At 40.1% G+C, this 26,736-nt stretch overlaps 1 protein-coding gene across 5 annotated transcripts in view; it reads right to left on the reverse strand.

The window, feature by feature from the left end:
* LOC139449609 (glutamate receptor ionotropic, kainate 2-like) overlaps positions 1-26,736 on the reverse strand; it is an 84,290-nt gene that overhangs the window by 13,837 nt on the left and 43,717 nt on the right. For all 5 annotated transcript variants that reach the window (XR_011652185.1, XM_071231079.1, XM_071231083.1 and 2 more), the window contains exons 2-8: positions 25,211-25,336; positions 17,192-17,332; positions 16,113-16,352; positions 15,299-15,510; positions 11,692-11,748; positions 9,214-9,441; positions 6,764-6,868 (exon numbers count right to left, since the gene is read on the reverse strand). Coding sequence is in view for 4 of the 5 variants with exons in the window: in XM_071231079.1 (XP_071087180.1) it covers positions 6,764-6,868; positions 9,214-9,441; positions 11,692-11,748; positions 15,299-15,510; positions 16,113-16,352; positions 17,192-17,332; positions 25,211-25,289 (1,062 nt within the window). In the remaining variant the exon portion in view is untranslated. The remainder of the gene's footprint in view (positions 1-6,763; positions 6,869-9,213; positions 9,442-11,691; positions 11,749-15,298; positions 15,511-16,112; positions 16,353-17,191; positions 17,333-25,210; positions 25,337-26,736) is intronic.

Raw genomic sequence — 26,736 nt, forward strand, 5'->3', positions numbered from 1 at the left:
TTGCCCCCAACCACGCAGTGAGCATGTTGAGGAGACTGTCACTACTACCTATTATTTGACTAATTACCTATCTTGCTTCTAATCTGTTTTACGTTTAAATTTATTAAGAAAACAAACGATAATAAATGATGTCTTAACATTTGTTAACATCAGATTGATTCCAGTATATTTTGTAAACTACATACTGATCCTAATTAAAATGAGGAGATTAAATTAAGGAGTCTTATTCATTTCAGTCAGCCTGTCTAAAATCCAGTATCTGTTTTCAGGCAATATGTATAATGACTCGTTGTCTGTGGTGGTGATCATGTGTTTGTGCGTGGTTGTGTGGTTGTATGTATGTTTGTGTGTGGTTGTATGTGTGTTTGTGTGTTTGTGTGTGTGGTTGTTTGTTTCGCTGTGTGTGTGGTCGTGTGTGTGTGTTGATGATGGTTGTAGGTGGGCTGTGTATGTGTGTGGTTGTGGTTGTGTGAGCGTGTGTGTGTGTGGTGATAATGGTTGGTGCTGGTGTTGGGGGTGTATGTGTATGGTTGTGTGTGTGTGTGTGTGTGTGTGTGTGTGTGTGTGTGTGTGTGTGTGTGTGTGTGTGTGTGTGTGTGTGTGTGTGTGTGTGTGTGTGTGTGTGTGAGTGAGATAATGGTTGGTGCTGGTGTTGGGGTTTCTGTGTGTGGTTGTGTGAGGGTGGTGGTGATGATAGTTGGTGCTGGTATTGTGTGTGTGCGTGTGTGTGTGTTGTGTGGTGTGTGTGTGTTGTTGTGTGTGTGTGGTTGTGTGTGTGTGATGATAGTTGGTGTTGATGCTGTGTGTGTGTTTGTGTGTCTGTGTGTGCGTGTGTGTGTGATGGAAATACGGGTAGATGGGCATATGACTCAAGTCTCTTAAATATTCCAAATTTTGTTTTGTCTCACAAATTTCAAGGTCCTAATCGTTCAGTTACCGACATAACAAACACGGCGAGGTGAAATGGGGTTGAACGTCGCGTTCAAGATTGTGCCACTCATTCAGCGACGTCCACGGGTGTGTATGGCTGCTTGGACTAATTCCCGATTCATATTGCTAGCCCACTGAGATACCATGCTGCAGTTTGACATGAATATCCCACTCAGACACATTACGCTGACTCTGAGCCGACCCGTGTTTGTTTTATCCCCTTAATGCCGAGCACCAGGCATGGTAACATCAAGTACCGTCATTGACGTCTTTTGGTATGACACGGCCAGGGAATCGAACCGCCAAACTTTCGCTCTCCCGAAAGACGCTCTATTCACAAGGCAAAGGAGGCGATCCCATACCAAAGCGTGACCCAGTCGTCTAAAGTGGCGCAATTCTCTGTACGTGCCTAAAGTATGCTATAAACCTTTGAGCGTGAGTTCGAACCCCGGTTCGTCCTGATTATGTTTTAGTTTGTTAGCCCTATAACCGTGCTCGTGAGTTTTACCAAAGCGGTAAACATCTAATGCCTGAGTCATTTCGGGATATATACCTACAGTATGCTGACACGCCGTGATATAACTGAAATAATGTTCAAATCGGCGTCAAACCCAATTCACCCACTCACTAATGAAGATCCATTTGGAATTTGGAAATCAGTTTCTTCGGACCTGCAGCACACACCTACAAAACCGCACCATGGACCACTACTAACATTGCCAGATAAGCATTTCCAGGACGCTGCACAATAGAGATGTGAAACTTAGCGTCTGTCGATATTTACGTCAATAAGCGGAACACTTCATGCAACGACGAAACAAAGCGCTTAAGTTTTGTTTACCTGATACGTTGGAAGATTTTAGAGAAAGCGTGACATTGACTCTAACACTGAGAATAACTATCCTATATGCCCGAGGTTCCAAAGAAAGCAAAAGATCAACCGTTCCTATGATTGGTACACAGAAGATGCGATACTTCAATGAAAGAATTGAATGTCAATGAAAGCCATTAAATTACTTGGAGAACACTGGACAACATCTAACAAAAATACTATTGAAGCACAAAGACGTCTGAAAAATCGATGATTTCATTATATAACAATTGCATGATATGCGAAGAATATTTACTGATTGAAATTGTTTTAAGTATTCATGAGCAATTCCAATAGTTTTGTGATGAATTGTCTTTAAACATTGAAAATCGCTTGAAACGCTGTAGGTCACAGGTAGAACTGTCACGGTTAGATGATTATAAACAAGGAGATCGAAGATATCGATACCACATTCAATCAATATCATTAAAGTTTAAGAAGAAAGTATCATTAATCGAAGGTACTCCTTAAGTTGTAAGTAATTTATATGGACATTGATCTTTAAGGGAACATCCGGACATGAGCTCTATAGCCTGACAAAGTTAATGCAGGTTTCTCGTGTTTAAAGTCGAATGATACATTGGAATGAATATTCTATAGATGTGGCACGGCCTTGAACCTGACCTTCTTTCTTCAAATGAACCATGGGACACCAGCAAGTAGTAACTGGATTATGTAGTTTGTATACATGCATCAATATGGTGCAGCTGGCCAGTACAATTGTACACGTGGAGGACGCCCAAGTTAGCAGTTAGTTTACAAAATCAATTGCACGTGGAGGACGCCTCAGTTTGCAGATACTTATCAAATACAATATTACAGGTGGAGGACGCCTCAGTTTGCCGGTAGTTAGCAAATACAATATTACACATGGAGGACGCCTCAGTTTGCAGATACTTATCAAATACAATATCACAGGTGGAGGACGCCTCAGTTTGCAGGTAGTTAGTAAATACAATATTACAGGTGGAGGACGCCTCAGTTTGCAGGTACATAGCAAATACAATATTACAGGTGGAGGACGCCTCAGTTTGCAGGTAGTTAGCAAATACAATATTACAGGTGGAGGACGCCTCAGTTTGCAGATACTTATCAAATATAATATTACAGGTGGAGGACGCCTCAGTTTGCAGGTACTTAGCAAATACAATATTACAGGTGGAGGACGCCTCAGTTTGCAGGTACTTATCAAATACAATATTACAGGTGGAGGACGCCTCAGTTTGCAGGTAGTTAGTAAATACAATATTACAGGTGGAGGACGCCTCAGTTTGCAGGTAGTTAGGACATACAATATTACAGGTGGAGGACGCCTCAGTTTGCAGGTAGTTAGGACATACAATATTACAGGTGGAGGACGCCTCAGTTTGCAGGTACTTATCAAATACAATATTACAGGTGGAGGACGCCTCAGTTTGCAGGTAGTTATCAAATACAATATCACAGGTGGAGGACGCCTCAGTTTGCAGGTACTTAGCAAATACATTATTACAGGTGGAGGACACCTCAGTTTGCAGGTAGTTAGGACATACAATATTACAGGTGGAGGACGCCTCAGTTTGCCGGTACTTATCAAATACAATATTACAGGTGGAGGACGCCTCAGTTTACAGATACTTATCAAATACAATATTACAGGTGGAGGACGCCTCAGTTTGCAGGTAGTTAGTAAATACAATATTACAGGTGGAGGACACCTCAGTTTGCAGGTAGTTATCAAATACAGTATTACAGGTGGAGGACGCCTCAGTTTGCAGATACTTATCAAATACAATATTACAGGTGGAGGACGCCTCAGTTTACATGTAGTTAGCAAACACAATTACAGGTGGAGAACGCCTCAGTTTGCAAGTACTTAGCAAATACATTATTACAGGTGGAGGACGCCTCAGTTTGCAGGTAGTTAGGACATAAAATATTACAGGTGGAGGACGCCTCAGTTTGCAGGTACTTATCAAATACAATATTACAGGTGGAGGACGCCTCAGTTTGCAGGTACTTATCAAATACAATATTACAGGTGGAGGACGCCTCAGTTTGCAGGTAGTTAGTAAATACAATATTACAGGTGGAGGACGCCTCAGTTTGCAGGTAGTTAGGACATACAATATTACAGGTGGAGGACACCTCAGTTTGCAGGTACTTATCAAATACAATATTACAGGTGGAGGACGCCTCAGTTTGCAGGTAGTTATCAAATACAATATCACAGGTGGAGGACGCCTCAGTTTGCAGGTACTTAGCAAATACAATATTACAGGTGGAAGACGCCTCAGTTTGCAGGTACTTATCAAATACATTATTACAGGTGGAGGACGCCTCAGTTTGCAGGTAGTTATCAAATACAATATCACAGGTGGAGGACGCCTCAGTTTGCAAGTACTTAGCAAATACAATTACAGGTGGAGGACGCCTCTGTTTGCAGGTAGTTATCAAATACAATTACACGTGGAAGACGCCTCAGTTTGCAGGTACTTTGCAAATACTATTAGAGGTGGAGGACGCCTCAGTTTGCAGGTACTTATCAAATACAATTGCACGTGGAGGACGCCTCATTTTGCAGGTACATGTACTTAGCAAATACAATATTACAGGTGGAGGACGCCAAAGTTTGCAGGTATTTAGCAAATACAATAACACGTGGGGGACGCCTCAGTTTGCAGGTAGTTATCAAATACAATTACATGTGGAGTGACGCATTATTTTGCAAGTACTTTGGGGACGCCTAAAAAGTGTTTGTAAGTACTTTGCTTCAATAACGTATATCTAAACCTCATTGGGTGCAGCCTTCTTAAAACATGCATACACAATATAGATCGACCTTTACACTCATCTAGAGAATGTATGACCTTTGAACTAGGAAGAAGGTATGTTATCATAGTAATCTATATTTGATAATCTGCATTAAGATTGAAAGTATTTCAAGAACGAGGCAGATGACGCAATCAGACATGACTACATGACGTCATTCTCCGACAACTTGATTAACAGTGATATGTCTTCGAGAATTATGTAACATTAAAAAGAAACATTGTATGACTTTGGGAAAGGCCTTGACCAATGACAACAGCTACGTTAGTGCAGAACACCTTCTCAAACGCTTCAAATGAAATGATAGCTATGATATCCCTGATGTGACACAACCCATCGTGAATAATCTTTGTAACTTTAGTAAACCTCAACGAGGGCCCACTTCACATGAGAATCATGTCGACACCAATGTATGATTATACAGAAACAATGTCGACATAAAAAAATGATTATACAGAAATCATGTTGACATCAAAGGATGATTATACAGAAATCATGTCGACATCAAAGGATGATTATACAGAAATCATGTCGACATCAAGGGATGATTATACAGAAATCATGTCGACATCTAAGGATGATTATACAAAAATATGGTTAAAGCGTATACGAGAATACAACATTAAACCTTCGTTGAACTATAAATGTCTACAGAAAAGACGTTGGCTAATTTGAAAATAGTAAAACAAAATAAACAAAGGAAAACAATATTATGTACTATTAATATAAGAAGTATCAAATCACTCACGTGTAGAATATCGCTATTCAAACATGCTCTACGATTTATCCATATTCTGATGAAATAAGTGTATTTTCAAGAGACATTATGTTTCTCATCAACCCTAATTCCAAAATGACCAGATCGGTGAGGTAGCCTAGTGGTTAAAGCGTTCGCTCGTCACGCCGAAAGCCCGGGTTCATGCCCCATATTGGTAATATGTCAAGCCATATTCATCGTGATATTGCAGACATATTGCTAAAACGACGTAAAACCATACTCACTCTTAAACAACAACCACGAAACAGCGAGGACCCCCGTTGTAACACGCTTAAACCTGACGACGGATTCACTTTGTAATTTCATTCCACATTAATCTGAAAAGTCATGATATAACTGAACTACTGTTCAAAGCGGCGTTAAACGTACCACCTTGACAAAATTGCATTTCTAGTGATTCTACATGAGCGACACTATTCGCGCTGTGTCAATGTTGTTAATAACCCATGAAGTAAGCGACCAAAGCTGTACAAAGAGACCCACTGTACTGTATAGCCTAGATCAGCCATGCCGTGCCTGGACCAAGTACATCTATACATCCAAACCTCGTGGATCTGGAGGTTTCTCCATTGCAGCATGCACACCCTAGGGCACAATACACTTAATAAAGTGGTGCGCGATATCTGTAAACAACATGGAGGGGAAATCTCCAACGAGAAGCATCTGCATGATTCATGGCCATGTGGACAACATGATTCAGATGAATCGGGGAATAGGTTCAATCCCGTTGATAACTACTCCTGGAATACTACCGAGTCCGGCCTCTATTAATGAGTGAGTGAGTTGAGTCAGCTTAATGTGGGAGGAAAGTGGAAAGCGGAAAGGAAAGTGATGCAGGTCTCAGTCGTTTACCACTTTGGTTAAGCTCCGGAAAACGGGTATGGCGCTGACAAACCTAGAAACATGATCGGGACGAATCGGGAACCTGCGATCATACGATCTCGCGTGCCCAGGGGACGCAACTCTGCACAGCGAATTGTGGTGCCTTAAACGTCTAGGCCACCTGTGCGCATCCCCCACCCCTCCCTCTCGACTTAAAATCACCCAAACTGGTTCAAGCTTCAAGGATGACCACATCATACAATGTATGAAGCTTTGTTTGATACTTGTTGTTTGTTTCTGATCTGACTTATAACACATATCTGACAGAATATCATGTCTTATTTGATAATATCCATCCATACATTGACATATAACTTATATTTCTACACAACAACATCAGTATTCCACCGATATATACATAATTAAGCACAAATACGAACGGTACGACATCGCAGTAGACACCATCACGATGACGACCAGCAGCGTAGCGACAAACCGTCAAGGGAGATAACTCTGAACTGACTTACCGGATAACTGTAAATACCACTCACCGGGTAGCTCTCATTGCCCGTGTAGCCAGTAAGATGGACGGAGAAGTTAGACCTCTTGCCCTGAGCGTCTAACTGTAGGTTACCAGTCAAACCAAACTCTTGGTTCTGAAAAAAATGGTAAATTGTATTCACTAAAACCAGTGGATGATTGCGCGAGCATTGATCCGCTTTATTGTTTTCTTTCAGATTGATCATTTAAAAACTGTTCTTTGCAGCAGCTAATGTCACCATGCGATTCGTATTTTCATCTTAATTCGCAATTAGCACTCCACCTACTTTGACCCTAGTATAATTATTAATGCGTCATAACAGTGTGTGTGTGAGTGTGTGTGTGTGTGTGCGAGAGAGAGAGAGAGAGAGAGAGAGAGAGAGAGAGAGAGAGAGAGATCGTGTGTGTGTGTGTGTGTGTGTGTTCGTGTGTGTGTGTGTGAGTGAGTTGGTTTTACAGCTGACATACAGAGGAAAGGTCATCATTGCGTTTGCATTGACCAAACGTATTATTTGTTATTTCAATGTATATTAAGACAGTTTTCAATCTTGTTTTCGGAAAGAGTTCAGATTCAACAAGTAATGTTCCTTTCTAAAGGATAATAAGTATCAAAGGCTATTTCCTTTATTATACTGAAGAGCAAAAGAAAGTATAAACTAAGAACCAATCGCCGACATTGCGACCCCCATGTTCCTTGTGACGTCATGTGCACGTCACCTGTTATTGATATGATGCATGTAGTATTAGCTATGATACCCGTATCGACTACATAACAATCGAATAAACATGACGTCTTTGTCACATTTTAGCCACCATCAAACATGGATATATTCTTTCTTTAGCCCGGCAGTCTGCGTGGTGTGAGACGCTCCTGTCAGTGTGCTAACAGCCCGACAACATATTCTTGGTTGAATGACGGACTGTTAATTTGACCTGATAATAGTAATTTACTGACAACTTGTTTTGGGCAATATATTCTCATGTCAGTTTTATTTAGATATGTCATGCTGTATTTACAAGAATATATTTTATATTATCACTATTATATGTCGCAAGCTCCGAGGGTCGTACAGTTTTGTCCCATTGAAGAAGGTTCATACTCAAGTGAACTCACACAAAGAGAAAGTCAGTTCTTAAATATATGCATATTTCATGCATATTTGATTAGTGGTACTTATAATGGTTTATCAGTTACGGGAACACTGTCAACGTTACTCGACTGAAAACAGGTCGCCGAAACATTGCAAACTTCAGGTCCAAAACACAACTACGATACCCGTATCAAATACATCATCAATAACCATTTTTTGTTGCTTTCATTTTTAGCCACTATCAAACATGGGTGTATACAAACTTTACACAGCAGTGTATATATGGGGGTGTATGGCAGTTTCGTTAATTTCAACATACTGTAATGTGTAACGGAAATAAGGACGGAATAACAGAGCTAAGTTCCTTAAACTACACACATCCTTTGGACTATAAATAACCCTTGAACTAAGAATACGTATTAAAATTATTATATGTCTTGAACTGAGTATATCATAGTATAAAATAATACCCATTTAACTGATTATTGGGCTTAAACAATGCATACTCCCGGGACTGTTCTTTAAACAATGCAAAGGCCAAACGTTCTTGAAATCTGTATATCAGTTCAACTGATAATAGTTTCTGTCCTATGTATGTAGTTCCTGAAATATGAATATCCCTTGAACTGATTATTGTTCTTGGAATACGTATGTAGTTTATGAAATATGTATGTAGTTCCTGAAGTATGTACATCCCTTGAACTGAATATCGTTCTTAAACTATGTAAGTCCTTTGAAAAGATTATTGTTCTTGAAGTCTGTGTGTAGTTCCTGAAATATGTACATCCCTTGAACTGAATATCGTTTTTAAACTATGTATATCCTTTGAAAAGATTATTGTTCTTGAAGTCTGTGTGTAGTTCCTGAAATATGTACATCCCTTGAACTGAATATCGTTCTTAAACTATGTATATCCTTTGAAAAGATTATTGTTCTTGAAGTTTGTGTGTAGTTCCTTAATTACGTACATCCCTTGAACTGAATATCGTTCTTAAACTATGTATATCCTTTGAAAAGATTATTGTTCTTGAAGTCTGTGTATATATCCATATATTCCATATCCCTGGAATTCATTATCTCCTCTAACAGATACCATCGAAGCATGCGCATTCCAATTCCGTGAACAAGTGCCCTATATTTGGGTATGTTTGGGACATCGATGGAACAGGATATTACGCTCACCTTTTCGCGAAGAGTTGATGTCATCAATAGCTGATGTTGATTGGTGGTAAAGGTTTTGTGGGGGATATTTAAACGTGTTAAACTCTGAGAATGATATATCCACCTGTAAAGAGTCGGATCCGCATGTGAAATATGAAATATGTATCGACACAGGACTACAGGAACAGCCGAATGACAACGCGACTCACACTCTTGATGTTCTGCAGGAGAGTGTCCTTTGTCTGGATGCTGGAAGCTATAAGCAGCTGAACGGCGTCATGGGCGAGGGCGTACTCCAGCTTCCTCTTGTTGTTGTGGCTGTTGCTGTTGAGGTGGGTGATGTCGTTGATGGTGGAGTTATAAGGCACCAAGGAGAACACAGTAAAGTTGACGGCGATGTCCCGATAAGGCTCGAACAGGCTGCCGAGAGCGTCGCCCTAGGGTACACAACAAAATATTGACGCCCAAGAACATTGCTGTTAGCCTGGCTCAGTCGCCATAGTTTTATAATATAATGGTATGAATAAATACACATGATGGTACAAACAAACAGCAAAGACACACTTGTGAAAGTGTTTCCAGGGGATTCATGTGTGTTCGGAACTCACCACTGACGAAACCTGAATTCGTAAAAATAATTAGTTTTCGAACACAGACTTATTCTAATTTATACTGGCGGCCAATTGACGAAGATGTCTTGATGCAAAGATTGTCGTGAAGGTGTGGAAGAGCAAAAGCATCTTAGCTAATTCAATTCTCGGAGCTGTTTTAGCGTTAAGTTTACGACCCAAATAAAGACAGGGCCCCAGGTGAGACGGAGGACAACACAAGCTGTGTTGAAGCAAATGATTCAGAAGTAAGGGTCTAATGTATCATTTCTGACTGCAAAACCGAGTGTTTTCCACTTGCATTTTCAAACACCAACAACAGGTCCTAAAACACAAGCCATAAACATCACATTTACCGATTAGGACTTGTGCCTTAAGAGTGAGCCGATATCAGACGATAGCACAGTTATGCCATACAAAATGTTATCAACCTACTACACAGAACATACACGTATTCCTTCGAGTGTCCTTTGGAGTGGAGATATCACAGCGGTCTAATACATAGGGTTCTAATGACGTGGGTTTAAGGGCACTTTCAACAGTATGGCGGCGTGTCAGCTTAATTTTGTGACCTTCATCACTTTGGTGAACCCACGAGCACGAATATGGTGCTGACAAACTTGGAAAAATCATCAGGGCGAAACGGGATTCAAACCCATCATCACTGGTTTCTGTCGTTCCCAGGGGACGCAAATCTGCACAGCGAATTGCGGCACCTTAGACGACTGGGCCACCCATGTCCCCTACAGTTTATGAGCATGTCCACGAAGACCAGATTAACTGATAAACCGCATGCATACACAAAAGTTTTAGTGTGTACACGTCTGATCTCCGGTAAGGAAAATGGTACATTTTCTTCTTCAGGGAGTCATATATTTGATATAATACCCATCAGGTTAAAGGATCTTTCAGTCCTGTTAAATGTTTACAGGTCATCGTCATATAGCTATTATATAATAACTTTCAATATGGCAATATCACAATATCACAATAGCACCTGAAGCGACCGGCTTTGGAGGTGTCGTCAGATCTTAACCTTGAGAAGTATCTTCCTAATCAGCCAAATCAGAGCCGAGGCTTCCAGATTCTCGGACCGATTGGGCTCAGCATTTAGATCCCCATGGCTGATGTCTGTATCTTTAAAACGAACTTTATTGGTTTGTTCAAAGCTTCTTTATTTTTATCGTCATGGATATGTTATTCACCCTGTCGTATTGTGGCGCTATGGCATCTACAACCAAGAGGTGTACCTTCAAGGGAATATTTGTCTTCTGCGTTTGGTTTCGTTTGGTAAAATTTCGGAATAAAGGTGTTGAATAAACGAAGGCGAATATCTTGGGCAGGTGGGCAGGATACAGAAGTGATGTCACACGGAAGTTAACACTGTTGTACATTTTTGGTAATTTCTTTGAGGTGAAACATTTGTTATGACGTCACTCATGACCGTTGTGTTATGTATTATTGCGCCCCTGCGATCATGAGAATCGACAAAATACATCGATTCTATGCCTGTCAGTTCCCATTTGTCTCACGCTCATTGTTTCAAAGAGTATCTAACTCGCTTTCAATAAATGGTATCTGACAGATACTTGTGTATTTATCTCTATATATCCGCGGGTATGGCCACATGTCAAACACATTGAACTAACATCCCTTCAGGATATAATGATAGTCACTTCTATCGTCGTAACTTTGTTTATTTCGGACATATTGTAAGTTGCAGCTGTGTTTATTAAACGAATGAAAAGTACGTCGCAAAATGGGCAACGCCATATATGACTGGCAAAACTCAGAAGGAGACACTGGTGGCCCGGTGGTCTAAAGTGCTGCAATTCGCTATTCAGAGTTGCATGCCTTAGGTGTACCAGAAACCTCTGATACTAGGTTCAAATCTCAGATTTCTAGGTTTGTCAGCACCAGGCTCGTGCGTTAAACCACCATAGTAAACGTCTAAGGCTTGCATCACTTCGGGCTTTTCTCCCACATCAAGCTGACACGTCGTGATATATCTGAAATTATAAACGGCGTTAAATCCCACTCACTCACTCTCTCAGAAGTGACAGGCGCAGATATACGTACCGGATCGTAGAAGCCCCATTCATACGGAGGCGTTGATAGCATGGCAAGGTTGCGTGCCTGGGAAATAAGCATGTTGAAGATCATTATCACAGCGGAACAGGTCATATAAATGAGGGAGAGCTCAAAGTGCAAGGAATTAAGGTAATAATTACATCACTTAAAGACACCTTATTATTCTATTATGTTAATAAACGCATATAAACAACATCGTACTCCGTCATTACGTATTTAAGATTTGAGTTAAGTGACATGCTCACGTACTCATTGTTCATTGTAATTATATTTTTACAGTACAAATGATAATTACTGTCACTATTGGGGTAATTACTTGAAAAGAACTTGATGATTGATATGTAATGAATTTGGTGGTCACTAAACTGGGATCAAGCACTGAGAGCGCAGACTGTTAAACGACGCACCATCTATTATATCAAGTAAAATGTCCTGTAGTTCCATGTATATTAACTCATGTGCTGAAGTGTCAATCCAGTGATAGTGACTGAGCAGGATGGGGTATTTTAGGTGTAATAACTCATTTAGTAGTTATAGATGCGGAGGTTCTCAGCATTTCACAACGATAACTCGGGCCAAATTACCTGCAATGATATGAATTGTTTACTTCAGCTGGGATACTACAGCTTAACATTATGATGGGAACCCAGTTTAGCTAAAGACTGATCAAAGATGTTCAAATACATTGGGATTAAGTCCAGTTCTTTCTTTCTTTCTCCCTTGTCAGGACATTATTTACCTCCCTATTGCTGGAGTTTACTCAAGGTGAGCCAATTCAAATATATAGTACTTTGGCAACTCTAGATTTCTTCAGTGTTAGAAAATGAAGCGATTCTTTGGGCTGCTTTCTGTTACATATGAAAATACAATTATCAAACAATGTTCGCCCCTGAAGATCTGGGTTGTAACTGATCTTTGGTAACCCATGCTGGGCGACTGACGGGATCGGGTGGTCAGACTCGCTGTGTGGTTGATCGTATCCCCGTAGATCGATACTCATGACATCAATCATTGGATTGTCTGGTACACACTTAGTTATTTACAGACAGCCGTCATATAGCTGGTGCTGGAGCTGGAGTGCGGTTTTTAAACAACAAAAAGCAAACTAACAAATAACACCGAGTGTTAGTCTTGGTCCAGAAATTCAGGCCGAACTCTGAATCGCTGCTCTGACCTAATGACCTAAATCATTCATGTCTCGTCCTCTTACATCACAATAATAATTTCTACACGAGTAGAGAAAGTGGAAGATGGTTTTATTTAAATACGAATTACACGATCCAGCGTCGGTAAAATAGCACACGTCTGAAAGCCAAGTCCTTATAAGACATTTTTATGTGATAATTTCTTGATTTTCATAGCACCGGAATAGATTCGATAAACTTTCCGTCAGAGTAGACACATTGACTGACTTAAATAAAGACGGGCCGGGGTCCCAAAGTCGACCACGATTCATTCTGACTGATGAGGCCAGACAAAGATGCCGACTCAAATCGATTGAGTGTATGAAACATAGCATTACAATAGGGATGCATAACCTTGTACTGTGTAGATGAGGGCACAACTCGAGGTGAACTTCAATTTTGGTGGCATTTTTACATTTTCTTTCATCTGTATTTAATTGACATGCCCGTGCATGTATTGGTGACGGGTGCCACATGTGGAGCAGGATACGCTCACTTTTTCGCGAACACCTGTTATCATCACTTATTGATAGTGATTAAGAAATTCATGATAATTCTATGGTAATAATTATTGACACCCCTATACTATGGCGCCTGTGTGTAAGGTTGACAATACTTATGGACATATATTTTTCGGAATCGTGTAACGGAGTGTTATTTTTTACGATTATGGAACTGGTTATATCGCGAGGTTTTTCATTCAGTTCACACTGTTTGCATATATGTAGTGTAGATTCGATTGTTTCTGGGTGGTAATATAAACTCAACGCAGCATGGGGGCAATCATCTAGAGCCAAGTGTGACACATTTCCATCTGAATGTGGTAATTGGAAAATTGATACATGCTGTTCAAAGGACGTTCCTAACCTTAAATAATACACCTACAGTGAAACCAGATGCTACTGTTGCCAGTGGATTCGTCCGGATTTATAAATGTCCAGATTGATGAACCGTGGATATAAACTGTATGTAAACATTTCTATAATAATCTTCAGGACTACAGGCTTCCCGGAATACGGGTCCGGATTATCGAGGGTTCAGTGTATATCCGATGTATTGCAATGGGTATGTCTAGATACTGTAAGTGAAAATAAAGGCGTTTCTAAAGTACGCCATTGATAAGATATGCATTGGAATATTCCAGAGAATCGTTCTTTGAGAAGAAACAGGCAATGGCGGTCGGTATCAGTCAGCTCCTTGCGTGCTGAAGATATCGGGAATATCTGTGTGAAAGCAAGCAGATTCTTCAGCTATATCTTTTCGATAAACTACAGCCACAGAAGAAGGTTTTAATCTTTTGAATTATTTAAAAAAATATTCTTTTCTTTTGATAAAAAGTTGGAATTGAGTCAACATGGAATCCTGCCACACAATAAATCACTGGGTCTGGTTTACGTTGGAAAACGTTTATTAAATAATGTTTAAAAACTTGAAGTGCGTGAATCCAGAACATGTTATTTCCGAGGTTGTCCACACAACGAGGGGAAATATATGGACTTTGTTTAAGAGCAGTCTTAGTCTTTCCTCGTGACTATCAGTGCTATTTGATCTCGGGCCATTTACAAAGGGCTCACCGTCTTCACGACTGGGGATTTAACAAGCATGAAAACAGTCCTTTCTGTGTGTCAGGGAAAGTCTATAATCGCCCATCTTGTATTTAGGTTAGAAGCTAACTGGTTGATAGTATTCCAATACGCGCTGTGCTCAACACTCCTCCTATACTTCATTCACAGATCGACTTTGATGTGGTTAGTTCCAGAAAGGGATTATTAGCTCAAGATAAAGACTATTCCAACCAGGTTGGTTCTAGTGACACAGTTACCTATTTCTGCTTTGGGTAAAACCTTAATAATGTATGCACTACTGTTCAAAAGAAACCTCCCGTCGATTTCACACCACGGTGTTGGTATCGCGATCTTAAAAACCTTTTAGATAACTCGAGTGTCGAGATAAGAGTGTATAAAGGAGTCGTATGTGTTTAATGAATGATAATAAACAAACATATTCGTAGAGTTAAGGCAACGATGTATAGAAGCCGTTTCCTTTATCACAGAGAGAGGGTTCGTTGTCGCTCTTCAAGCAAATATCATTACTCGCAAATCTATGGTCACGGTTTTAACCCAAACTCTTTCAAATTATTTGAGATTAGTGAGTGGATGTTGCTGAACGCCGCAGTGAGCAATGCTCAAGCTTAATGACAGCGATCTGTCAAAAGTCTGAGCCAAATCTGTGGTTGATATCGTGAGCGCCGTCGTGGTACAAGGTCAGCTGGCGTGACCACCTGATCCATGTAATCGCCTCTTGCGGCTAGCATATACTGGCTGGGAATACACTCTTTCCCCACAGTGCTGGAGATGCGGTAGCCAGTGCTAAAGTAAGTGTTAAACTGAGAAAAAAGCATGAAGATCTACCTCTCCGAGCAGAAACTCTGTGTAGAGTCTACCGCATATGACTATGGAGTGTTCTACCAGGACCTTCCGCATCTGTACCAGGGCCTCTCTTGCTTTATTCCTCATGATAAGGTGCGTGTCACGAGTTTTATTCCGCTTTCCTTGGTCTGGGAGTCGCCATGCCTTGACCGACAGAGAGTGGTTTGTCATCAGTCGTTCCAGAACCGCCAAACCTGTACCAGGAGTTAAATAAAAAACAAACAAAAATTCAATGATTTAGTAATAAAGGCGAAAATAGAGATACTGATATACGAACTTACGGTATCGACCATGGTGATGGGATGGGCCAGTGGTTAAAGCGTTCGCTCGTCAACATGAAACCCAGGTTCGATGTTTGCAATGTAGGACGTATATGTACATGTGCATGTCCCCGCCGTGATATTGCTTGAATAAACTCACTAGCTCACTTACTCAGATCGACTGATGACAGATGACCACATCAATAACACCGTTAGCGGCGTAGAACCATACTCACACATGTGGTCACACATCTCCATATCAGAGCGGGCGTATAGATCTGAGAAGACGTTTTTGTGGTCCCCCAACCCACCCCAACTTTCCCCCACGGATTGATAATCAGTGTATGTTTGTTGCTTCGTAGATTAAAGCCATTAACTTAATGGGCGGCGGGGTAGCCCAGTGGTTAAAGTGTTCGCTTGTCGACCCGAAGGCCAGGGTTCAAATCCTCACATGGGTACATTTTATAAATCCCATTTCTTGTGCCCACCGTAATGTATGCATTTAATCGATGATCATGACCATATTCATTACCCACCTTTATCATCATCATAGAAGACACTTATTTTTTTCCAGTTCTGTTTTTGTGCAAATTCTAGCAAGGCCTGACAGAAGTCCTCTAGTTCCGGTATGAGCTGGACAGTGTATTTCAGCGAATCCTTGGTTACAGGAGACGTGGCAAGGTAAGGAATCTTCTGTTCCTCCGCTGCCAAGGCAACGCCGTTGTCATAGGGGCCGATAATGGCGTCGATGGACAAGTGTTGTATTTTTCGATGAACTGAAATAGTTGGAACTTTTTACTTATAATTATATCACCACAACGATTAATAGTAATTTGAACAATGATATTCATATAGCAAACATAATAGTGTGATCTTTCAAAATGGTGAATGTATTCATCAATTTCATTTCAGACAAAGGAAGATAGGTTTACAGTTCGGGTTTCATAAAAAATTTGATATTCTTAATAACACAAATCCTATATCATAAGAAACCTCTTCTAAAAGCAGAGTCGATTGTACGATTCTGACTACATCATAAGCACGTGTTTATGAATCTCTATCAAATAGTGATGATACCAGGTGAGTCCATCATAAGCACGTGTTTATGAATCTCTATTAAATAGTGATGATACCAGGTGACTACATCATAAGCACATGTTTATGAATCTCTATCAAATAGTGATGATACCAGGTGACTACATCATAAGCACGTGTTTATGAATCTCTATCAAATAGTGATGATACCAGGTGACTACATCACACGCACGTGTTTATGAATCTCTATCAAATAGTGATGATACCAGGTGACTACATCATTGGCACGTGTTTATGAATCTCTATCAAATAGTGATGATACCAGGTGACTACATCACGTGTTTATGAATCTCTATCAAATAGTGATGTTACCAGGTGGTAACCGTTGCAACACAGATTTTTATGATAAAAATATCTCTGGGCATTTTGAGTGTTCTTAGAAATAATGTAAAGTTATTTTTTTTCCTCCTTTCAGAGAAAACTACTGTGAACGAAAACTCTCCTCCCACGAAAACAAACAAAAAACTATTGGTCCCTTAGTTTTGGTCTGTGTGAAATGCTTATCAGCAGGACAGCCTACCGTCTACCATCCGTGTGTAGGTGCTCTGACCCTCATTGCCGTAGATGTCGTAAAACCTCAGATTGGTGATGTTGTAGTTGATGACGTTGGTAACACCGCGAGATGAGTTGGCCACCACTTCCCGCCATGATGGCAGCACACCTGAACATATATGAACATCACGTTTTATGGTTCATGTGGTATCTCAGAAGTGCTTTTTTGAAAATTAGATGTAATCATACCGATGACCGTTTTAGTATGGCAGCTACATCAATATCGGTATGACATGTTAGGTGATTCGTTTAACAGTTTCTCTGGTCATATTGTTGCCATGTTGCCAGTTAGTTGCCATGATATGTTTGTATTCACAAGTTTGTAAGGTTATATCTTGAGTTAACTGCTATGATAATTATTTGTTCAGACAATTTGTAAGGTAATATCTTGAGTCAATTGCCATGATATATACATATTTTTATTTATCCAATTTCTAAAATTTTATCAAGAGTCATTTGTCATTATCATTATATTATATTCACACAATTCTAAGATTATATAGAGTCAATTGCCATGCTAATTTTATTTTTATTCATACAATTTCTAACGTTATATGATGATAACTGATTCATTTAAACAGTTTCTCAATTTACACCACGATCTGATGGTCATAATTCTTAACTATTTCTACCCGTCTGTAAACATTCCTTCAACGGCGATTCAGTTCAAGTAGGCATACCATGCGCTTTGCGGAAGGATGTTTTCTCAGTCAATATGTGCATGCCCATCCAAGCCCACAATACGTGTATTTGCGTGGATATCAGTTCATGACAATTGTGTTTCAGCCTACGTGTTCAGACTGACATATTATAGCATGGGGTTCCTGTTTCACCCCTCCAGCCAATAAAATGTAATTTTACTATGGTTTGTTTTTCTCATTTGCCCCAGGGAATGGAACTAATGACAAGCATCAGGTTATCAGGTCAGGGAGGTTGCTTCGTCTACCGATAACTTCTCTCGTTCACATCCGGTATGAAGACATATACATCTTGGGGCACGGGCGGCCCAGTCGTCTAAGGAATAACTGAGGATACTTTTGCCATTACATTTTTCAGAATATTTGCTGACGTAAACAAATTTCCAATAATATCTTAGTTATTATGGAGACTGATATTTTTTTTCTGTCAGAACGTGCAAGGAAACAGAAATACTGAGACTCTAAGTTCTACTGTATATGGTCCAGTCGTCTAAGGCGCCGCGATTCGCTGTGCAGAGTTTTGTCCCTTGGGCGCGTCAGAAACCTAAGTATGTGGGTTAGAATCCCGGTTTGCCCCGAATTAAATCTAGGTTTGTCAGCACCATACCCATGCCCGTGGGTTTCACCGAAGTGGTAAACGTCTGAGACCTGCCTGCATAACTTCGGGCTTTCCTCATTAGTGAGTGAGTATGGTTTTACGCCGCTTTTGAGCAATATTCCAGCAATATCACAGCGGGGAACACCAGAAATGGGCTTCACACATTGTACCCATGTCTTCTAGGCTACCCGACCACCCCTCCCATATTAAGCTGACACGCCGCGATATCACTGGAATACTGTTAAAAGCGGCGTTACCCAACTCACTCACTCACATATACATCTGATTGTAATGGGGGCGGTCGGGTAGCCTAGTGGTTAAAGCGTTCGCTCGTCACGCCGAAGACCCGGGTTCGATTCCCGACATGGGTACAATGTGTGAAGCCCATTTCTTGTGTTCCCCGTCGTGATATTGCTGGAATATTGCTAAAAGCGGCGTAAAACCATACTCACTCACTCACTCTGATTGTAATGACCCGTCCGTCCGTCCGCCCGCTCACTCGTTCGTTCGTTCTTTCGTTCCTTCCTTCGTTCGTTCGTAGCTAATCAATCAGAGCTAATCTAATTGTCTAATTTAATCTGCCGGTCAAAACAAAGTATACACTTTAAGAATGACACCCCAACCCCCCCACCTCATAGATCACAATTGAATAAACATTTCTTGTTTGTTTCCTTTTTAGCCACCATCTCATGGGTGTATACTGTCTTTTGCCCGGCAGTGTATTTACAAAGTCTGTCTTACTTCGACATACTGTTAACACTTTCTGCACTTTCATTATAGTTTTGTCTCCATTGATTTCCTGCATTCGCCAAAGCATGTAACACGTTCCTGTTGGCTATAATACAGAGACTACCAATATATTTACCACGTGTGGCCAATATCACCCCAAGAGCCTGTCGTACGCCTACAATTAATATATACTGAATAAAAAATATTAGGGATCATGAATACTTTTGGGGATATTTTTTTAATGAAATTGTGTGTTCAGGTATCACTACAAAAAACATCCCCCAAATATTCATGATGCCTACCTTTTTCTGATCAGTATATATCAGTATATATGGAACACAAGTATCTTATCATGATCTGATGTGGTATACAAGGCAGAATGTTAGTATAAAGAAGGAATATCGGAGAGCTACCGCACATATGTTTCAGGTAAAAGTACCTTTCCTGATGAGCATTGCACCTGACGAGATCACTTCACTCAATCCGTTTTCGTTTTATCGAATTCCCACCCACATTTCAGTATTACCCGGCAACGACTTGCCACATTGAGGTCAAGAAAACAAGCGCACAGTTCCGCGTGGTACCAAAGACAGGATGGTTGGGGATGTTGTTATTTCAATCAAACGATGACGTCATGGAAGCAAGATGAACGTACAATGCCAGACACAATCACTGCAGCAATAACTTTCGGATTAATACCAGGCGAGTCACTGGTGATTGCTGGTTTTATGATAACCCTGCAAGGAAACAAGCCTTGGACAAATTGGCAGTCTTCGCAAGTTCGTTTCACGTCATTCGAAATTCACTTTTTATGCTAACCGAAATGGTATGATGCATATCAAACATGTAATTGTCATCCAAATATCAGAGACATTTATCAGTTAAACACTCAATTCGACGTCTAAACCTAGACTGATTTCCTCTTGGAGCTGTTGTTGAATTATGCTCCGTTTGATGCTTCAGGAACTTGCAAATCTCTTCAAACCCAACCAACCCTTGAAATGCACTGGATAGGATATAAACATGTCTGATCACGCAACACTAAAACCTTCTTGAATTAACGCAGTATGCGACCAATCCAATATAACAATGTAATTCAATGATAACATTTAATACTTTGCGACGTCGGTAAATGCAAAACGCGGTTTTCAAATACATGAATCATTATCTCGAGCGTACACTGCAAACATCCTGAAAGTCTTTGTCTGACCATTCCACAGAATATGTGCGCAATATGTCTCTGACCTGTTGCATGGCAACTCCTTTCTTATATTACACTAGTACTGTTATGAGGTAGCGCATGGGCGTTTGTAAGGGATGGGACATAAAGATATTCACGATAAGCGTACAGGATGTGAAATGTCAGGACGATTTTCCTCGAAGGCAAATCGGTTGATAGGAAAGGGTAAAAGTGGTGTGTTATAACAAATATACAATAATGTATTCAGGGACAGTGAGTAAAACAAAATACCCACTACATCAGGAAAACATCCGTTTTGGAGAATGGTTGATAAGTTCATACATAACCTCTCTCTTGCTGAACTGCAACAGCTAGTTATTACATAATCCGTCAGGAATAGTTAATTATTCATTGCAACAAGCTGAGACAGTATCACTGTACATTAATATGAACTGCTAATTACCAACATTATCGAGTAAATATACATATGTACATATTAATAAATATATTATACAATGTATGTAGGGACAAGTGACCTGTAAGGCAACGATATCGGTGCAATTATGTTCAGTAGTTCTCACTGAGCATTCTAAATTCTGCTTATGGCCGATTGCCTATTGATACTGAGTAATTAATGCCAATTGTTCCATTGAGGTGCGAAACAGCGTGAGGTCATTGTCGCATTGTCGCACATGATTATAGATGTCATCCATTTTTTTATGATGTCAGTCGGTTTTATGTAACGTCGTCCCAACAATAGATTGACCATGCGGTGTTGCGGTGTATAGTGGTCATAATGGTCACCACGCCATCAGGTCTGGTAGTCACGACTACGACTGGGAGTTTGTTATAGAGGTGGAATATTTTTCGGCCATTTTTTAAACTTTTTAAAGATATATATTCCTAAATATTTAAAAAGAGGAACAAACCAGCGTGTCCAGCGAACATTTCTGAATTTAAAAAGTAAATTGAATGTTTATAGAGTTCAACCGTTGTTGTTTACTCCCCAAAATAGTTTTGTTGACAAAAATCATTTCGTGAAAGGAGACATTGGACCCCTGAATTCCGCAGGCTCGTTACCTGTATCTCTACGTCAGTTATCTTCACACAGTCGACATCAGTCATTTGCACCCACTCCATCACGTGAGTGTTTGCCACACGTATCTAAGGTGAACACAGCCCTCACATTGCCAGAACACTCGTCCAGCCTTACAAGATGCCAGAAGACGCAACACAAGGCATTACACCATACACCATATAACGAGGCTTGTTACAGAATACACCATATAACGAGGTTTGTTACACCATACACCATAAAACGAACTACATGGAGCAAAAGGTCAATGACCTGCTCTCGAAACTTCATGGTTTATCTCTCCTAAGATGATGATTAAACGGCTGAGTTACACCGAGGTATGGCAACTGCCCTCTTCGCGCCACGGCAAGCTCAATTGGGTGGTTCATGGGGAGGTAATCTCTACATCATCACCACTGACCTGCCGCTGCTAGATCTCAATCACCCACGGACACGGGAGTGAGGGAGATAGAGAGATGGGTCTAATGCCGTTTCGATCGTCTAGTATTGTTAGAGTATGTGTCAAATCGGAACACAACAGTGCCAATTGTATCATAACGGTGTCAGATTGTTTCATACGGTTTCAAATCGTGTCATAACGGTGTTAAATCGTGTCATAACGGTGTCAGATTGTTTCATACGGTTTCAAATCGTGTCATAACGGTGTTAAATCGTATCATAACGGTGTCAGATCGTTTCATACGGTTTCAAATTGTATCATAACGGTGATAAATTGTATCACAACGGACGGTGTTAAACCGTATCATAACGGTGTCATAACGGCGTCAAATCGTGTCATAACGGCGTTTAACCGTATCATAACGGTGTCAGATCGTGTCATAACGGTGTTAAACCGTATCATAACGGTGTTAAATCGTGTCAGGTCGTTCCATACGGTTTCAAATTGTATCATACGGTTTCAGATTGTATCATAACGGTGATAAATTGTATCATAACGGTGTCAAATCGTATCTTCACAGTGTCACATTGTATCATAACGGTGTTAGATCGTATTATATCGATGTCATATTGTGTTCACAAGTATATACAATGCGTCCAATCGTATCATAGCGGTGTCAAATTGCAAAATATGTGCCAGCTAGTATCACAACGATCTGAAAATGCATCACAACTGTGTCAAGTCGTTGAAGTGACACGGTCGCAACCTGTCTATTACCATAGACGATGAGTAAGAACAGAAATTATGACATTGTCAGGTTTAGTGTCATTGACAACTGCGGTAGCTGCGCAACAGTTATATGCGTTCTCACTCTCCTGCTGGCTCTAGAGGAACTGACATTACCAGACCACTGATCTGCCAGTACGTTGTTTCATGACATACTACATAAGTCCCACATTACCATCATTCTACCTGTGTGAAGAACTTAACTTACTGAAACATAACGACATTGCTGGTTGATAACGGATAGAAAGAACTGGTCACCTTCTACAAATTAAGAACTTTAAGTCAACGTCAGGATCTAACGCGCTAAGACTAAATTTCTTAAAATGATTCTTTTTCTCCCGGTTGGACAAGATACAAAATAGCGTTCATAGTCGTTCATTTAATACAGGCTGTAGTAGTATGTTGCTACAGGGATATTTAAGGTGCTGTGAGTGACAATATGTCGTTCATAGACGCAATAAATTTTACAATAAGTTGACTAAATAAGACAATTTAATACGAAACAAACAAACAAACACGGAAGAACACTGAGGAATTTTCTGGGCCTGTTAGCTTCTGATAAAGATGTATGGTTAGCGTGTACATCCTCCTCTGATCTCCACTTAATGATGGCGGTTAAAGAGGTGTAGTACGGTTACCCGTTCCAAACAGCTTATCTATACTCGAAGTGTTCTAACAAGTTCAACTCATGAAGTCTAGAAGATACATGGAGTTAGCTTAAAACCATTTCTTTTGAACTATCAAAATGTCTTTTGGTGAATGTACTTCATACTTGAAGTTTTGTAGACGTTAGTAAATGTCTGATATTTATAATAGGGGGATGATCGCAGTACAAAGATACCAGTGAATATATACATGTTGAAATCGTACATTTTGTTATACATGTAGCTATTTCATAGAACATTGACACTCTGTTGAATAGCTCTTATCACAATCTAGGGCGATCAATGTACATGGCCTAAGTGTTATTCAGCGTTGTTTGATTTGTTCGACGTTCCATAATTGTCTTTGTGCCAAATGGTATTGCATGTATGTGTGCAAATGGAGAACACGGTATAGTAAATACATTGCCTCCCGGCATTCCAGTAATACGCATGCCGGCAACCGGTGACTGTATTCATGTCCGGATAATTACCCCGCTCTTTTATTTAAACTTTATCACCGGGTCTCGAAATTGAAAAATATGCCAATAATATTGTGTTGCTGCGTGAAGTGCAAACTTGAAAAAAATTGATTTTCGATCCCAGACAATACTCTTGGATTGCGTAACTATTGACATAATCCGTATGACCAACGTGACAGATGTTTTCAACGTGACTAAACACATCCCTCCAGCGTTGCTGTGAGCTATGAAACGACATTAAAGTAGCTATTTGTAAAGTTTGAAATTACACCGAATTAAACCACGAACAGCTTGGTAATTCGATACTAATCGCCATCAGCATGTTCCATAGATTTAGCCTGTGCGTTTCATGACGAGAGCGTGGTTGAATTATTGAGGTAGCTTTGATTAAATTGACAATTGTAGATAAGATCACGTCGGTTTATAAACATCGATATTAACATGAAAATCGTATCTGCGTAATAGAAAATGTATTAAATTTGTAGATTGCTGTGGGCATGGTCTAATGAAACTTTTTTTCCTCGTATTATATTTAGGGGCGGTCGGGTAGCCTAGTTGTTAAAGCGTTCGCTCGTCACGCCGAAGACCCGGGTTCGATTCCCGACATGGGTACAATGTGTGAAGCCCATTTCTGGTGTCCGCCGCCGTGATATTGCTTGAATATTGCTAAAAGCGGCGTAAAACCATACTCAGTCAGTCAGTCGTACGATATTTAATGCTTGACAGCAGATATAAAGTGCCGGGCAGCTGGATTTGACGAACACCGTTACTGGGGTCATCTGTGTGGTGAGATTCATTGTCATGATGCATGTTATATCGCCAATGATACCCGTATCAAATACATCACCATCGAATAACCATTTTTGTTTGTTTCATTTTTTGCAACCATCAAACATGGTTGTATTCTTTCTTTTGCTCGGCAGTTAATATCTGCGCAGTTGGTAAATACAAGTTACATTGATGAATGATAGGAATATATGATGATATATCTCTATGAAAATGCCTGTAAACCTGAAAATAGAATGTGTATGTATTGTGCAACCTAACGATCTTGGCACGGAAGACAATACCATTAAGCCAGTCGTGTACATGAACAGATACATAGACACATCTCGAATGTTTCTCGTACTTCGCATGACGCTAAGATGTTTAGCTTCATGTTCACGATTTAAAGCTTGAAACAGATTTCGTCATTGTAGCTGCGACCACACAGATATGTGTCCTTTGTCGAGTTTTACACACATACCCTGCTACAAATGCTACATACACCTATTCTTCTGACAGCATGGTTCTTCTGTCATCTTTCATCACTTCAACCCAAAGACATGACTACCACATACCAAACGTCCTTCGTTGACGGTTCTTCTTTTGGGTATACAAGCAGCTGATGTTACCTACCTATATTGAGCATGTCTGCGGACGCTCCATGCACGATGAAACCTATGACCAGGTGAGATAAGACCACGCCTCCTGCCATCTTGGACGTATTCCTTTCCGACCGCTCACTCTAGAGAACTATCATTCCTGAAACAAACAAAACAATCTCTGATGGCGGATTTAAGAGACAAATTCACCTTCTTTAACTTGGACTCTTGCTCAGAAACTGTTTGAACAAGGTGACGACATTCAAGACCTGTGTAAAGCTTTAAAAACGTTTTTTGGTAGACATGTTGAGGAAATTTCCAAATTTGTGGCATCAACATTAGTGACAAAAATGAAGTCTGACGTAATTCCCTATTTTGACTTTTACCGTAGATTGCCGTATTATTTCTCAGGTAAGCAATTGACTTGCCTTTGCATGTGTTTGTGACGGGTGCTACCGGTGGATCAGGATACGCTCACCTTTTCGCGGACATCTGATACCATCACTGTTTGATATTGATACATAAACATATGCTTACAGTCGGAATCGCCAAATGGACTCCGATTTAAGCACCATTTGATAGAGATTCGTAAATACATGCTCAAGATAGTTGTCGGTATCATATAATGAACTCGGCTTTTAGCAGAGATATCTTATGAATATGGAATGGTTTTCTCACTTTTATTTCCCCAGGTGATAGGTAACAACCACTGTTTACACGGGACTTGCTAATATGTAGCTTTCTGTAGCGATAATAATGTTTTTGTTGGTAAAAATAGGACGAGGGGGAATAGCATGATGGAAAATGTATATATTATTCATAAAACGGACAAGCTGCTTCTAAAAATATTAGTTAAAATAACGAAACAAGACAAATATAATAAAACTTTTTTCCAACTTACTATCACGTAAACGGTTCGGACTGAACAACGACCAGGCGTCTACTGCAATCATGATATTTATATTAAACACAAATGCATTAGCTGTTCGTGTTAGAAGTGTTCTGAGGACCGCGAGTCGTGAACCTACCATCTGCACCACTAGTAATCACTGATAAATACGTCTAATGTTAATTGAAACGAGAGGTATTTTGCAAATCATTCACATATCTAACGGTTGATTACCAATCATTATTCGTAAACCGGTTTAATAGGTAACAAAGCCATGTATTGGAGAAAGGAATGCTGCACGAAGTAGGACAAAAAAACACTAATTTTTACAAATTGTGTGATTCATTCATTGACATATAATTTTCACTACTATTTGGCCTTCTATGCCAAGTGGAATCTGTTTCGATAGATAATCGAGAATGGTTATTCTCTGGAGTTGACGTTATACACGTATTCAAGATACACCCTGAACATGTATTACCATTATTGAGTAACTTAGAAAGAGACAGGGACATGATGGAGACTTAGGATCAGACCATTTTTTAAAAGAAATTACTTTTCTTCTATCATATATATTAGTATGTATTTTATCAATTAGTTTGTACAAAATATGTTCATATAGTTCATATCGCATCTACCACATTACGTTCCGTCATTAAGGTGTAATTTTA

The sequence above is a fragment of the Haliotis cracherodii genome, unplaced genomic scaffold (genome assembly GCF_022045235.1).
Source record: "Haliotis cracherodii isolate W230 unplaced genomic scaffold, xgHalCrac1.p SCAF_8, whole genome shotgun sequence".
In the NCBI taxonomy this organism is placed as follows: domain Eukaryota; kingdom Metazoa; phylum Mollusca; class Gastropoda; order Lepetellida; family Haliotidae; genus Haliotis; species Haliotis cracherodii.